Source organism: Bos indicus x Bos taurus, chromosome 10, assembly GCF_003369695.1.
Source record: "Bos indicus x Bos taurus breed Angus x Brahman F1 hybrid chromosome 10, Bos_hybrid_MaternalHap_v2.0, whole genome shotgun sequence".
NCBI lineage: Eukaryota > Metazoa > Chordata > Mammalia > Artiodactyla > Bovidae > Bos > Bos indicus x Bos taurus.
In genome coordinates, this window is record NC_040085.1 from 94,101,926 (window position 1) to 94,114,485 (window position 12,560).

The 12,560-nt window shown below is 41.0% G+C and overlaps 1 protein-coding gene across 1 annotated transcript in view; it reads left to right on the forward strand.

Annotated features, from left to right (window-relative positions):
- The window catches only part of REEP5 (receptor accessory protein 5), a 50,718-nt gene that overhangs the window by 17,679 nt on the left and 20,479 nt on the right, over positions 1–12,560 (forward strand). The window contains exon 3 of the mRNA XM_027552593.1: positions 11,256–11,394. Within this exon, the coding sequence (XP_027408394.1) occupies positions 11,256–11,394 (139 nt within the window). The remainder of the gene's footprint in view (positions 1–11,255; positions 11,395–12,560) is intronic.

Sequence of the window (12,560 nt, forward strand, 5' to 3'; positions counted from 1 at the left end):
CATATATAATACTAAATATAATGTACACACAGCTTATACTCCATACTATTGTAGAAAATGGACATTTTTAACTTAATGACTTGAATGTATTGAAATACTCATTAACCAGGAATAAACTTTGAGTCTGAAAAAGTTATTATAGTGTAAAAAATGCTTAACTTGCAGGGGCTACCTGGATAGCTCAAAAGGTGAAGAATCTGCCTGCAGTGCGGGAGACCTGGGTTCGACCCCTGGGTCGGGGAGATCCCCGGGAGAAGGGCATGGCAACCCACTCCAGTATTCTTGCCTGGAGAATTCCATGGACAGAGGAGCCTGGTGGGCTACAGTCCATGTGGTCTCAAAGAGTTGGGCACAACTGAGTGACTTTCAATTTCACATCAACTGTCTTTAGTTTACATGATTTCTTTCTAATGAAGTACTTAGGGAATTTACAGTTTACTCATGTCTGTGGGTCACAGAATACTTATATTCTCTGAATGTAAGTATTTGGAGGGAGACTCTTAATTTGGAGGGAGAAAATGCTGATAGACCGTATCTACTTGAACTTTGGTTTTTTTACATCTGTTTAATGCTATGCTTTGGCTGGTTTTGGTTCATGATCTTACTTTTAGAAAGCAGCAGCAAAGAAACAGATGATTCAACAAGGTGGAGGCAGCCAGTACAGTCACTGGGGCTGGGTAGTCTGGATGAGGGCTGGCCAGTGGTTACATCTCTGTCAGTGCCAGTTCAATACCAGTGTCAAGACTTTTGGCCAGTCTCCATGTAGACCTGAAAAATGTTTTAAGCAGCGTTCAGGTTTATTACATTGACCTGCAAATAGGATTTTGGGATTTTACCCAACCCTTTACTTTCTGTAGCATTTTGGATTTGGAGAGTGAAGTACAATTAAAATTCCTGAGTAATTCTCTAATCTCCTCTTTCCTGTATTAACAATGCTATTAATCCTTTATGCTCTGCTTAGGCAGAAGGACTGGAGTGTTCTTATTGCTTTCTTTTCTTTTTAATCCTTTGCCTCCTATGATAATAATAAATTATCACCATATTGTAATTACTACCTAATAAAGTAATATTTCTGAGTGCTTACCCTGTTTACGTGCTTAACATGTATTAACTAAGTTAATCTTCATAGCAACACAGTGAGGTTTGTCATCCCTACTTAACAGATGAGCTCACTAAGGCCCAGAAAAACTCGCCCAAGGTCATGTATCTAGTAAGTGGTAACTCCAGGATACAAAACTATAAGCCAAGAATAGTAAAATAATGTAAAGACAGATGAGCATTGGGAAGAAATGAAGGGGAAAGCCTGGCTATTTCATAATTCAATGAAATTAATCATCTTTTACTAGTTTTCTTTTTATAGTAGGAAATTCAGTTCAGTTTAGTTTGGTTGCGCAATTGTGTCTGACTCTTTGCCATCCCATGGACAGCAGCACACCAGGCCTCCCTACCCATCACCAACTCCTGGAGTTTATTCAAACTCATGTCCATTGAGTTGGTGATCCCATCCAACTATCTCATCCTCTGTCGTCCCCTTCTCCTCCTGCCTTCAATCTTTCCCAGCATCAGGGTCTTTTCCAATGAGTCAGTTCTTCACATCAGGTAGTCAAAGTATTGGAGATTCAGCATCAGTCTTTCCAATGAATATTCAGGATTGATTTCTTTTAGGATGGACTGGTTGGATCTCCTTGGAGTCCAAGGGACTCTCAAGAGTCTTCAACACCACAGTTCAAAAGCATCAATTCTTTGGTGCTCAGCTTTCTTTATAGTCCAACTCTCACATCCATACATGACCACTGGAAAAACCATAGCCTTGATTAGATGGACCTTTGTTGGCAAAGTAATGTTTTTGCTTTTTAATATGTTGTCTAGGGTGTTCATAACTTTTCTTCCAAGAAGCAAGCATCTTTTAATTACATGGCTGCAATCACCATCTGCAGTGACTTTGGAGCCCCCAAAAATAAAGTCTTTCACTGTTTCCATTGTTTCCCCACCTATTTGCCATGAAGTGATGGGACCGGATGCCATGATCTTAGTTTTCTGAATGTTAAGCTTTAAGCCAACTATTTCACTCTCCTCTTTCACTTTCATCAAGAGGCTCTTTAGCTCTTCTTCGCTTTCTACCATAAGGGTGGTGTCATCTGCATATCTAAGGTGATTGATATTTCTTCCAGCAATCTTGATTCCAGCTTGTGCTTCTTCCAGCCCACCATTTCTCATCATGTACTCTGCATATAAGTTAAACAAGCAGGGTGACAATATACAGCCTTGACGTACTCCTTTTCCTATTTGGAACCAGTCTGTTGTTCCATGTCCAGTTCTAACTGTTGCTTTCTGACCTGCATACAGATTTCTCAGGAGGCAGGTCAGGTGGTCTGGTATTCCCATCTCTTTCAGAATTTTCCACAGTTTTTTGTGATACACATAGTCAAAGGCTTTGGCATAGTCAATAAAGCAGAAATAGATGTTTTTCTGGAACTCTCTTGCTTTTTCAATGATCCAGAGGATGTTGACAATTTGATTCTGGTTCCTCTGCCTTTTCTAAATCCAGCTTGAACATCTGGAAGTTCATGGTTAACGTACCACTGAAGCCTGTGTTGGAGAATTTTGAGCATTACTTTACTAGGGTTTGAGATGAGTGCAATTATGCAGCAGTTTGAGCATTGTTTGGCATTGTCTTTCTTAGGGATTGGAATGAAAACTGACCTTTTGCAGTCCTGTGGTCACTGCTGAGTGTTCCATATTTGCTGGCATACTGAGTGCAGCACTTTCACAGCATCATCTTTTAGGATTTGAAATAGCTCAACTGGAATTCCATCACATCCACTAGCTTTGTTTGTAGTGATGCTTCCTAAGGCCCACTTGACTTCACATTCCAGGATGGCTGGCTCTAGGTGAGTGATCAGACCATCGTGATTATCTGGGTCATGAAGATCTTTAGTGTATAATTCTTCTGTGTATTCTTGCCACCTCTCCTTAATATCTTATGCTTTTGTTAGGTCCATACCATTTATGTCCTTTATTGAGCCCATCTTTTCATGAAATGTTCCCTTGGTATCTCTGATTTTCTTGAAGAGATCTCTAGTCTTTCCCATTCTATTATTTTCCTCTATTTCTTTGCACTGATCACTGAGGTAGGCTTTCTTATCTCTCTGTGCTATTCTTTGGAACTCTGCATTCAAATGTAATCCATATATCTTTCCTTTTCTCCTTTGCCTTTTGCTTCTCTTCTTTTCACAGCTATTTTTAAGGCCTCCTCAGACAACCATTTTGCCATTTAGCATTTCTTTTTCTAGGAAATTAGAATGAGGAGGAAATTCAGTTCATTTCAGTCGCTCAATCATGTCTGACTCTTTGCAACCCATGAATTGCATCACGCCAGGCCTCCCTGTCCATCACCAACTCCTGGAGTTCACTCAAACTCACATCCATTGAGTCGGTGATGCCATCTAGCCATCTCATCCTCTGTTGTCCCCTTCTCCTTCTGCCTCCAATTCCTTTTCCAATGAGTCAACTCTTCGCATGAGGTGGCCAAAGTACTGGAGTTACAGCCTCAGCATCATTCCTTCCAAAGAACACGCAGGACTGATCTCCTTTAGAATGGACTTGTTGGATCTCCTTGCAGTCCAAGGGACTCTCAAGAGTCTTCTCCAACACCACAGTTCAAAAGCATCAATTCTTTGGCGCTCAGCTTTCTTCACAGTCCAAGTCTCACATCCATACATGACCACTGGAAAAACCATAGCCTTGACTAGATGGACCTTTGTTGGCAAAGTCATGTCTCTGCTTTTGAATATGCTATCTAGGTTGGTCATGAGGAGGAAATTAGAATGAGTCAATTCATATGATGGGTGGTGTGACTTCTTTTCTCCCTCTATGTCATTCTATGTATTGTGAAAAAAAGTGTCTTTTCGCTCAGTTGTGTCCGCTCTTTTGTGACCCCACAGACTATAGTCCACCAGACTCCTCTGTCCATGGAATTCTCCAGGGAAGAATACTGAAGTGGGTAGTCATTCCCTTCTCCAGTGGATCTTCCTGACTCAGGAATCAAGCCTGTGTCTCCTTCAAGAAGGCAGATTCTTAACTGTCTGAACCATCTGTGTGGAGTGAAGTACTTTAAATGCCCTAAAACACAATAGATTGTGTCTGATCATTGTTAGGGAAGTTTGTTAGAAAATCATGAGCAGTTTTCTCAAGAGAGAAATTATATGAATGTGTCTGCTGTTCACTTCAGCGTTTCTTTTAACAAGGCCCTAAAGAGACCTACTCTCATAGGAGACCGTAGTTATATAAAGTCTGGTGCTCCTGTTTTTCCCCTCAAATAGAAATATTTGTCCTCACTTTTGTTATTAAAAGTAGTACATGCTGTATATGTATAATTGATGCTCTTTACTCTACAACTGAAACTAACATTGTAAGTCAGTTATAGAAAAATTTTTAAAAGATGCTAGTATGTTCTCACAAATATAGAGAATAAAGTCATTGTTACCAGTGAGGAGAGGGGAGGGGGTAGGGGCAATATAGGGCTAGGCGATTAAGAGGTGTAACTGTTAAGTATAAAATAAGCTACAAGAATATATTGTACAATGCCAACTATAGCCAATATTTTGTAATAACTATAAATGGAGTATAACCTTTAAAAATTGTAATTATACTGTACACCTGTAACATATAATATTGTACACCAGTCGTGCTTCAATTTACAAAAGATGGTACATGCTCATTGAAAGATCTTAAAAAAACAAAATTCTACAATCCCAATACTGAGGCTTAACTGTATTCAACTTGAAAAAAGTATTTCTGAATGCCATTCTTGGTCTATAAACACAGGTCGTTTTCTTTTTTCTTTTAAAAACAAAATTAGTAATCTCTTTTTGACACTCAGCCTTGTATCTTGGACATCTCTCCCTGTTAAGGAATATCCTTTTAAAGGCTTCAGAAATATTTCACTGTATGGATATACCCAAATATATTTAAACAATCCATCCTTCCCTTAAAAAATAAGTATAAACACATGCTTCTATAATTTCTTCTTCTATAATCTTTGAGTTGAAAGTCATTTTAATATCACTCTTTCCTCTCTGAAGTTCATTTTATTTTGTGTCTATAAAATGTAGAACTTGAACTAGAACTTTAAGACATCTTCAATTCAACAGTCTACAATTTCTAATTCTGCTCAGTGAATTTTTAGAACTGCTTGCCAACCATCTTCCACACCGCAGGCCCGTCTCCTGATCACCCAGGCCTTGCTTCCTTTTGCTGCCTGCGTGACGGAGGTGAAACTCTGCCCCTGACCAGTGCCCCTGGAGCAGGAGGCACAGCACTGAGTTTAGGTGGCCGTGACCGTGGGCAGAGAGTGGTGCAGGACTGTGCTGCCCCGGCAGTAGTTCTGAGCCCACGGTCGCTGCTGGCGTCTGCCGTTCGAGGGTGACGTGGCACTGGAGAGAGCGTGGCCCAGGGCTCTGAGAGCACAGGGGAACTGTTGCCAACCGCTGGGGCGACAATCCCCGAGTCCCTCTAGGATCGAGCTTTTCTCCTCTCTTGGCTGGAAAGGGGTCGCCTACCCTCTGGCCATAGCTTTTTGGAATTGATTCAGTCATTTTGCTTTTCTGTCTTAGAAATGATATGACCAAGTGGTACTGAAACTGGATCTTGGAGCTGGTGGTTCTGAAACTTAGCTGTGTGTTAGAATCACCTGCATACGTTTCTAAAAGCACATACCTGTGCATGCTGGAGAGCTTGAGCCACTAGGTCTGAAGGACCTGGTGTATATAGTTTTTACATATTTATACACTATCTTTTATATATTTATCACTATAAAAATATAGTGTATATATTTTTTAACCGTTCCTGAGGTGAATGTGGATCATCATCTAAGTCTGAGAACTGGTGGACTAGGGCACCAACTTGGAACACCAACTTGAACATCCCGTTCACTTCTAATGGTCCTCCACCTCAAGGAAGCAGGATGCATGGCCCTTCAGGAATCTGGATGTTGAGACCATGACCTTTCCCCCTGTTAGTCTGCTCTGTGCCCAAGTTGACCTCTCCAAGCCTTGATTTTCTCCAATAGAGGACTCTTGTCCCTTCCAAAAGTCAGATTATGAACTTTTCTGTATCTGTATGAATGAAACAAACATTTACTAACTGCCCACTTAGTACCAGACACTTTGCTAAGTACTGTGCAACAGGGTGGTGAGTAGTTCTCCCAACTAGGAAAACAACTTGGGATAGAGAGACAGACACAGGCTTTGTGGGAGTACACTTCTGGCTCCCCTGCCGATGGGGTTTTCCTTCCCTAAGCCGCAGTTTCTTTCTCTCAAAAATGAGAATAACATTACCTGTTACATAGGCTATTCTGAAGGCTAAATTAAATAATTATTAAGTTCCTGTCCTTCCCATTCCTTATCTTTGCCTCTTTAGCTGAAGACCAAAAACTACAAAGGCCTAAGGATAGAGTTGCATCTTAGGATTCCTGAATCCTGTATGTTGCCTGAAAGTTTGATGTATCTTCATTCTGATACAAGTTAAAATACTGTTTAGCAAATGTAAATAAAAGGCAGCAGAGTGGTCAAAGATGCAAAGGACCCAATTCCAAAGGCTTCTCCATGTCCGCCAGCGATCCTCAGATAATAGCAGAGGATCCAAGTGTGTGTCCTCAGTCACGCCCAACTCTTTGCAGTCCTGGACTGTAGCCCGCTGAGCTGCCCTGTCCGTGAACTTTTCCAGGTAAGAGTACTGCAATGGGTTGCCATGTCCTACTGCAGGGAATCTTCCTCCCCCAGGGATCCAACTTGCATCTCTTGCATCTCCTGTATTGGCAGGCGGATTCTTTACCACTGTACCTGGGAAGCCCAAGAGTCCAAGAGCTCAACTCAGTTCTGACACTGTCTACCCAGAGACAGAATCAAATTACAAGGCTAAAAGGCTCAGTCCAAACAGACCTCCTCACACCTGAAGCACCTGTAACAAGCCCCGGTTGTTAGTTTGTGCTTCTGACCAACTGGCTGTCAACTAGAGGTTCCCACATCCCCTCCTTAGGTTTAATTAGAATGAAGCACAGAACTCACTAGATGACCAATGTATTATAAAAGGATTAAAGGAAACGAATCAATCACCAGATGAAGAGATACATAGGTACTGTTTATTTTTTGGTTTCTGAATCTGTGGAACTAACATTTTAAAAATAATTGTAGTCTTTCCAAGGCAATAGAAGCAAAAATAAACAAGTGGGACTAATCAAACTTATAAGCTTTTTCACAGCAAAGGAAAACATAACCAAAATGAAAAGATAGCCTACAGAATAGGAGAAAATATTTGTAAACAATATGACTGATAAGGAATTAATTTCCAAAATACACAAACAGCCCATAAAACTCAGTAATAAAAAAAACTAAATAACCCAATCAAAAAATCGGCAGAAGACCTAAACAGACATTTCTCCAAAGAAGACATACAGATGGCCAATAGGCACATGAAAAGATGCTCAGCATGCTAATATTAGAGAAATGCAAATCAAAACTACAATGAGGTACCAGCTCACTCTGGTCAGAATGGCCATTATTAAAAAGTCTAGAGGGCTTCCCTGGCAGTCCAGTAGTTAAGAATCTGCTTGCAATGCAAGGGACACTGGTTTGATTCCTGGTCCGGGAAGATCGAACGTGCCACAGAGCAACAAAGCCCATGTGCCATAACTACTGAGCCTGTGCTCTAGAGCCCGTGAGCTGCGGCTGCTGAGCCCACGCACTGCAACTGCTGAGGCCTAGAGCCTGCTCTGCAACAAGAGAAACCGCTGCAATGAGAAGCCCGTGCACCACAATGAAGAGTAGAGCCTGCCGGTTGCAGCTAGAGAAAGCCCGGGTGAAGCAAGGGAGACCCACCACAGCCTAACTAAGCAAATCAGCATACGAATCTGATAAAAGACAGTCCTACAGTGTCGGTGGGAATGGAAGTTGGTGCAGCCACAGTCTAAAACAGTGTGGAGATCCTTCAAAAACTAAAAATGGAGTTGCCGTGTGATCCAGTAATCCCACTTTTAGGCATTTATCTAGATAAAACTCTAACTGGAAAAGATATACGTGTCCAGTATTTATAGCAGCATTATTTACAATAGCCAAGGCATGGAAGCAGCCTAAATGTCCATCAACAGATGAATGGATAAAGAAGATGTGACCCATATATGCAATAGAATATTGCTCAGCCATAAAATAAAAGAATGAAACGATGCCTTTTGCAGCAACATAGATGGACTTAGAGATGATCATACTAAGTGAAGTCAGACAGAGAAAGACAAATACCATACGGTAACACTCTATGTGGAGTTTAAAATATAACACGAATGAACTTAGACTCACAGAGAACAGACTTGTGGTTGCCAAGGGTGGGGTAATCAGATTAAATTAGGAATTTGGGATTAGCAAATGCGAACTGTTATACATGAAATAGATAAACAGCAAGGTCCTACTGTATTACACAAAGGACTATATTCAATATCTTATAATAAACTACCTATATAATGGGGCTTCCCTCATAGCTCAGTTGGTAAAGAATCCACCTGCAATGCAGGAGACCCAGATTCAATTCCTGGGTCGGGAAGATCTCCTGGAGGAGGGATACACTACCCACTCCAGTATTCTTGGGCTTCCCTTGTGGCTCAGCTGGTAAAGAATCTGCCCACAATGAGGGAGACCTGGGTTCAGTCCCTTGGTTGGGAAGATCCTCTGGAGAAGGGAAAGGCTACCCACTGCAGTATTCTGGCCTGGAATATTCTGTGGATTGTATAGTCCATGGGGTTGCAAAGAGTCGGACATGACTGTCAATCTGTCAATATAATATCTATCATATCTATCAATGTAATAGAAAAATACACACACACACACATAAATAACTGAGTCACTTTACTGTACACCAGAAAGTAACACAACATTGTAAATCAACTATACTTCAGTAAAAAAAGTAATAATGACATAGAATGGAACTAAAAATATCAGTGGTTTCGTAAATGTTTGTTGGCCCTTTGTCCAGGGTAAGATGTATAAGAAACAAATTTTTATCATACTTTGTAATTGTTAAAAATTAACTTAAATGTAAATAGATAAACCATGCAAGCTTGTGCTACATCGCTTCGGTCCTATCTGACTCTTGCAACCCTATGGACTATAGCCTGTCAGGGTCCTCTGTCTATGGGATCCTCCAGGCAAGAATACTGGAGTGGCTTGCCATGCCTTCCCCCAGGGGATCTTCCCCAGATAAACTATATTCTATACCAAATAAAGCATCAGATCAGATCAGATCAGATCAGTCGCTCAGTTGTGTCCGGCTCTTTGCAACCCCATGAATCGCAGCACACCAGGCCTCCTTGTCCATCACCAACTCCTGGAGTTCACTCAGACTCACGTCCATCGAGTCAGTGATGCCATCCAGCCATCTCATCCTCTGTCGTCCCCTTCTCCTCCTGCCCCCAATCCCTCCCAGCATCAGAGTCTTTTCCAGTGAGTCAACTCTTCACATGAGGTGGCCAAAGTACTGGAGTTTCAGCTTTAGTATCATTCCTTCCAAAGAAATCCCAGGGCTGATCTCCTTCAGAATGGACTGGTTGGATCTCCTTGCAGTCCAAGGGACTCTCAAGAGTCTTCTCCAACATCACAGTTCAAAAGCATCAATTCTTCGGCGCTCAGCCTTCTTCACAGTCCAACTCTCACATCCATACATGACCACAGGAAAAACCATAGCCTTGCCTAGACGGACCTTTGTTGGCAAAGTAATGTCTCTGCTTTTGAATATGCTGTCTAGGTTGCTCATAACTTTCCTTCCAAGGAGTAAGCGTCTTTTAATTTCATGGTTGCAGTCACCATCTGCAGTGATTTTGGAGCCCAGAAAAATAAAGTCTGGCACTGTTTCCACTGTTTCCCCATCTATTTCCCATGAAGTGGTGGGACCGGATGCCATGATCTTCGTTTTCTAAATGTTGAGCTTTAAAGCATAGCAGGAATAAAAAACCTCCCATGTAACGGATGTACATTTGTTAGCTCTTTGGTTCATGTGCTTGCCTACTTTTTCCTTTGACTTCCTATTACATCAGCTAGTTTCTGAGGAAAGCTAAAACACAGACACAGTCTACATGTGACAAGCCATTATTTTATAATTAGCTCTCTTCAATTTATTTTGTGGTTCTGTATTTACTCTTGATGTTCAAAACACATTCACTTCATCACCCTCTCCTCGCCTTTTCCTCATGTCATTAACAGTCATTGCAGTCAGCTATAATTTCCCCCACTTGGTCATTTTCTTAAAACACACATGTAGGCAGGCACACATACACCCATGGCTGCTTCTGATTAATTCAGAGGGTTTCTTAGGGGATGATTCAGCATGATTCATCAGACTGTTTCTTTGGCGAACCCCTGTTACCAAGTAGCCAATGTATTTTCAGTAGTTAACCCATTGCATAGGCTAAACAAGACTCATATTTCTTCTAGTTTACTGATGCAGTACAGCTCAGTTATAAGTATCCAGACATGTCAGGATAGGATAAAAAATTATGGAATCAGGTCTTAGAATGAAGGGATTTTTAGGACTAGAAGAAATTCCTCTGATTCAGAAGTAAAAGAAGGTTATTCTAAATTTAGTTCTATTTATTTACAGAATGAATTTTGTTTAAGAAGTAGTTGATTCTGAGAAGGTCCTAGTGTTAACTGATAAGGGGAGGAAAGTTCACCGCCTGGGGATCACGTGACGACAGTCAGAACTAATGTTAGTTTTCACCTGTTTGTTACGAAGTATGTTATGAACTCTGGAAAGCGTTCTGGAACTGTGTTTCCCAAGATATTGTTTATCGAAATGCCTACTCACTCATGATGTACTTCAGTTAAAGTGCATAAGAACTGAAGTACATGAGTGAATTCTTAATATGTCCCTAGCGGCAGGACCCCACTTGAAAATGGGGATCACTCTAGTTTCCAGTCATTAGTGCTATTTCCTGGAGCTGTGGTGGAGGCTCAGGCAAGGTGGAGACTCGTGGACAACTGGTGCTGGTGTCTCTGGTGACCAGAGGACTGGTAACAAGTGGTTATAAAGCTTGTCTTGATATTTCTGCTTTGCTGTCTGTTTTCGTGTTGAATTCACGCATCTAGTGTCATGGTACATATATTGCCTGAGTTTTTCAGTTGGTATTGGAGGGCAGCGTGAAAGTATAATGATGAAAATTGTCTCATTGAGATCTTACTACATAATACACTTGCTTTTGTATTGCCTTTCAGAATTAAAGCCATAGAAAGCCCCAACAAAGAAGATGATACCCAGTGGCTGACCTACTGGGTAGTATATGGTGTGTTCAGCATTGTCGAATTCTTCTCTGACCTCTTCCTGTCCTGGTTCCCCTTCTACTACATGCTGAAGGTACGTTGGCTTTTCCTGCACTGCCGTGTTTTCTTTCATCTGTTTTAGTTTTGCTCCCTACCACTAGAATAAACTCAATCTCAGGACCTATATACAATGAATAGGAACAGATGTTTGAATGTTAGACATCTCTGGCTCTGCCTCAGATTATGTGAACAGGAAGAAAGAACTCAATATAGCTAACTATTTTGTGTATGACCTTGGAAATAGCCAAAGCAATTATGTCTGTAACATGTGTTTGATAATAGTGAAAGATGGAAATACTGTGAACTAGCACAAGCGTTGCTCTTTGCCAAAATCCTATCTTCATGCGCTGTTGTCTGTGTTTGATGCATGAACATTGCAAATTTTATCAATCCTTCAATTATTCACAGTTGTGTGCTGGAGTCTTTATATCTGGACAGAAAATACTCATTTCTTATATAGGTTTGGAAAAAGAAGATGTGAAATCAGCTGAGGAAGTCATTTTAATAACTCTGGCAGGTCCATTAGTCTGGCATCAGCCCCGCCACACCTTGTGTTTGGCAGAGGACTCACTTTCGTTACAACTATGTGAGGAAAGGCAGTAGGAAGTTGAACTTTTTCCTAATGGGCCTGTGTCAACTCTGGACTTGCATCAGAGGCAAATGACAATGAAGAAGTTCATACCTTTTAATAGAGTGGTTGCTTCTTTCTCTCTAAATGGTGAGTCCTCGAATGTCTTCTGTGGAAGAGGCCCTGCTTCCCATGAACGTCATAGGATGCAAAGTGCCTCGGGCTCACTGAGCCAGGCTGCCAAGCTGCAGGGGGTTTAAGTCCAGCTCTTACGAATTATGGGTTCTCTTCTTTCCCTTCATACTCTTTAAGTATTTGTTTTAGTAAGAGTTACAAGTGAAAAAGTTTAAAGACTCAAGTAAGAATACACGTGAAGTTACACAAGAAGTAGTTTGAGTTACATATGAAATAGTTTAAAGACTCAAGTAATTCTCTAAGAATTTTGAAGATCTGCATTCCTGCCCCCTGTATTGCCTCTCTTAAAAGTTATTTTAGTTTCCCTCAAATCTAATTGTTTCCTTTGTATATTTAGACCTGTTTTGAGTGTCCTTGTTATTTTAACTTGTCCTAAATGTCTACACTTTTGTTTACTTTCTTTTTAGATTTTTTTTTCCTTCCTACAATTTTTTCTT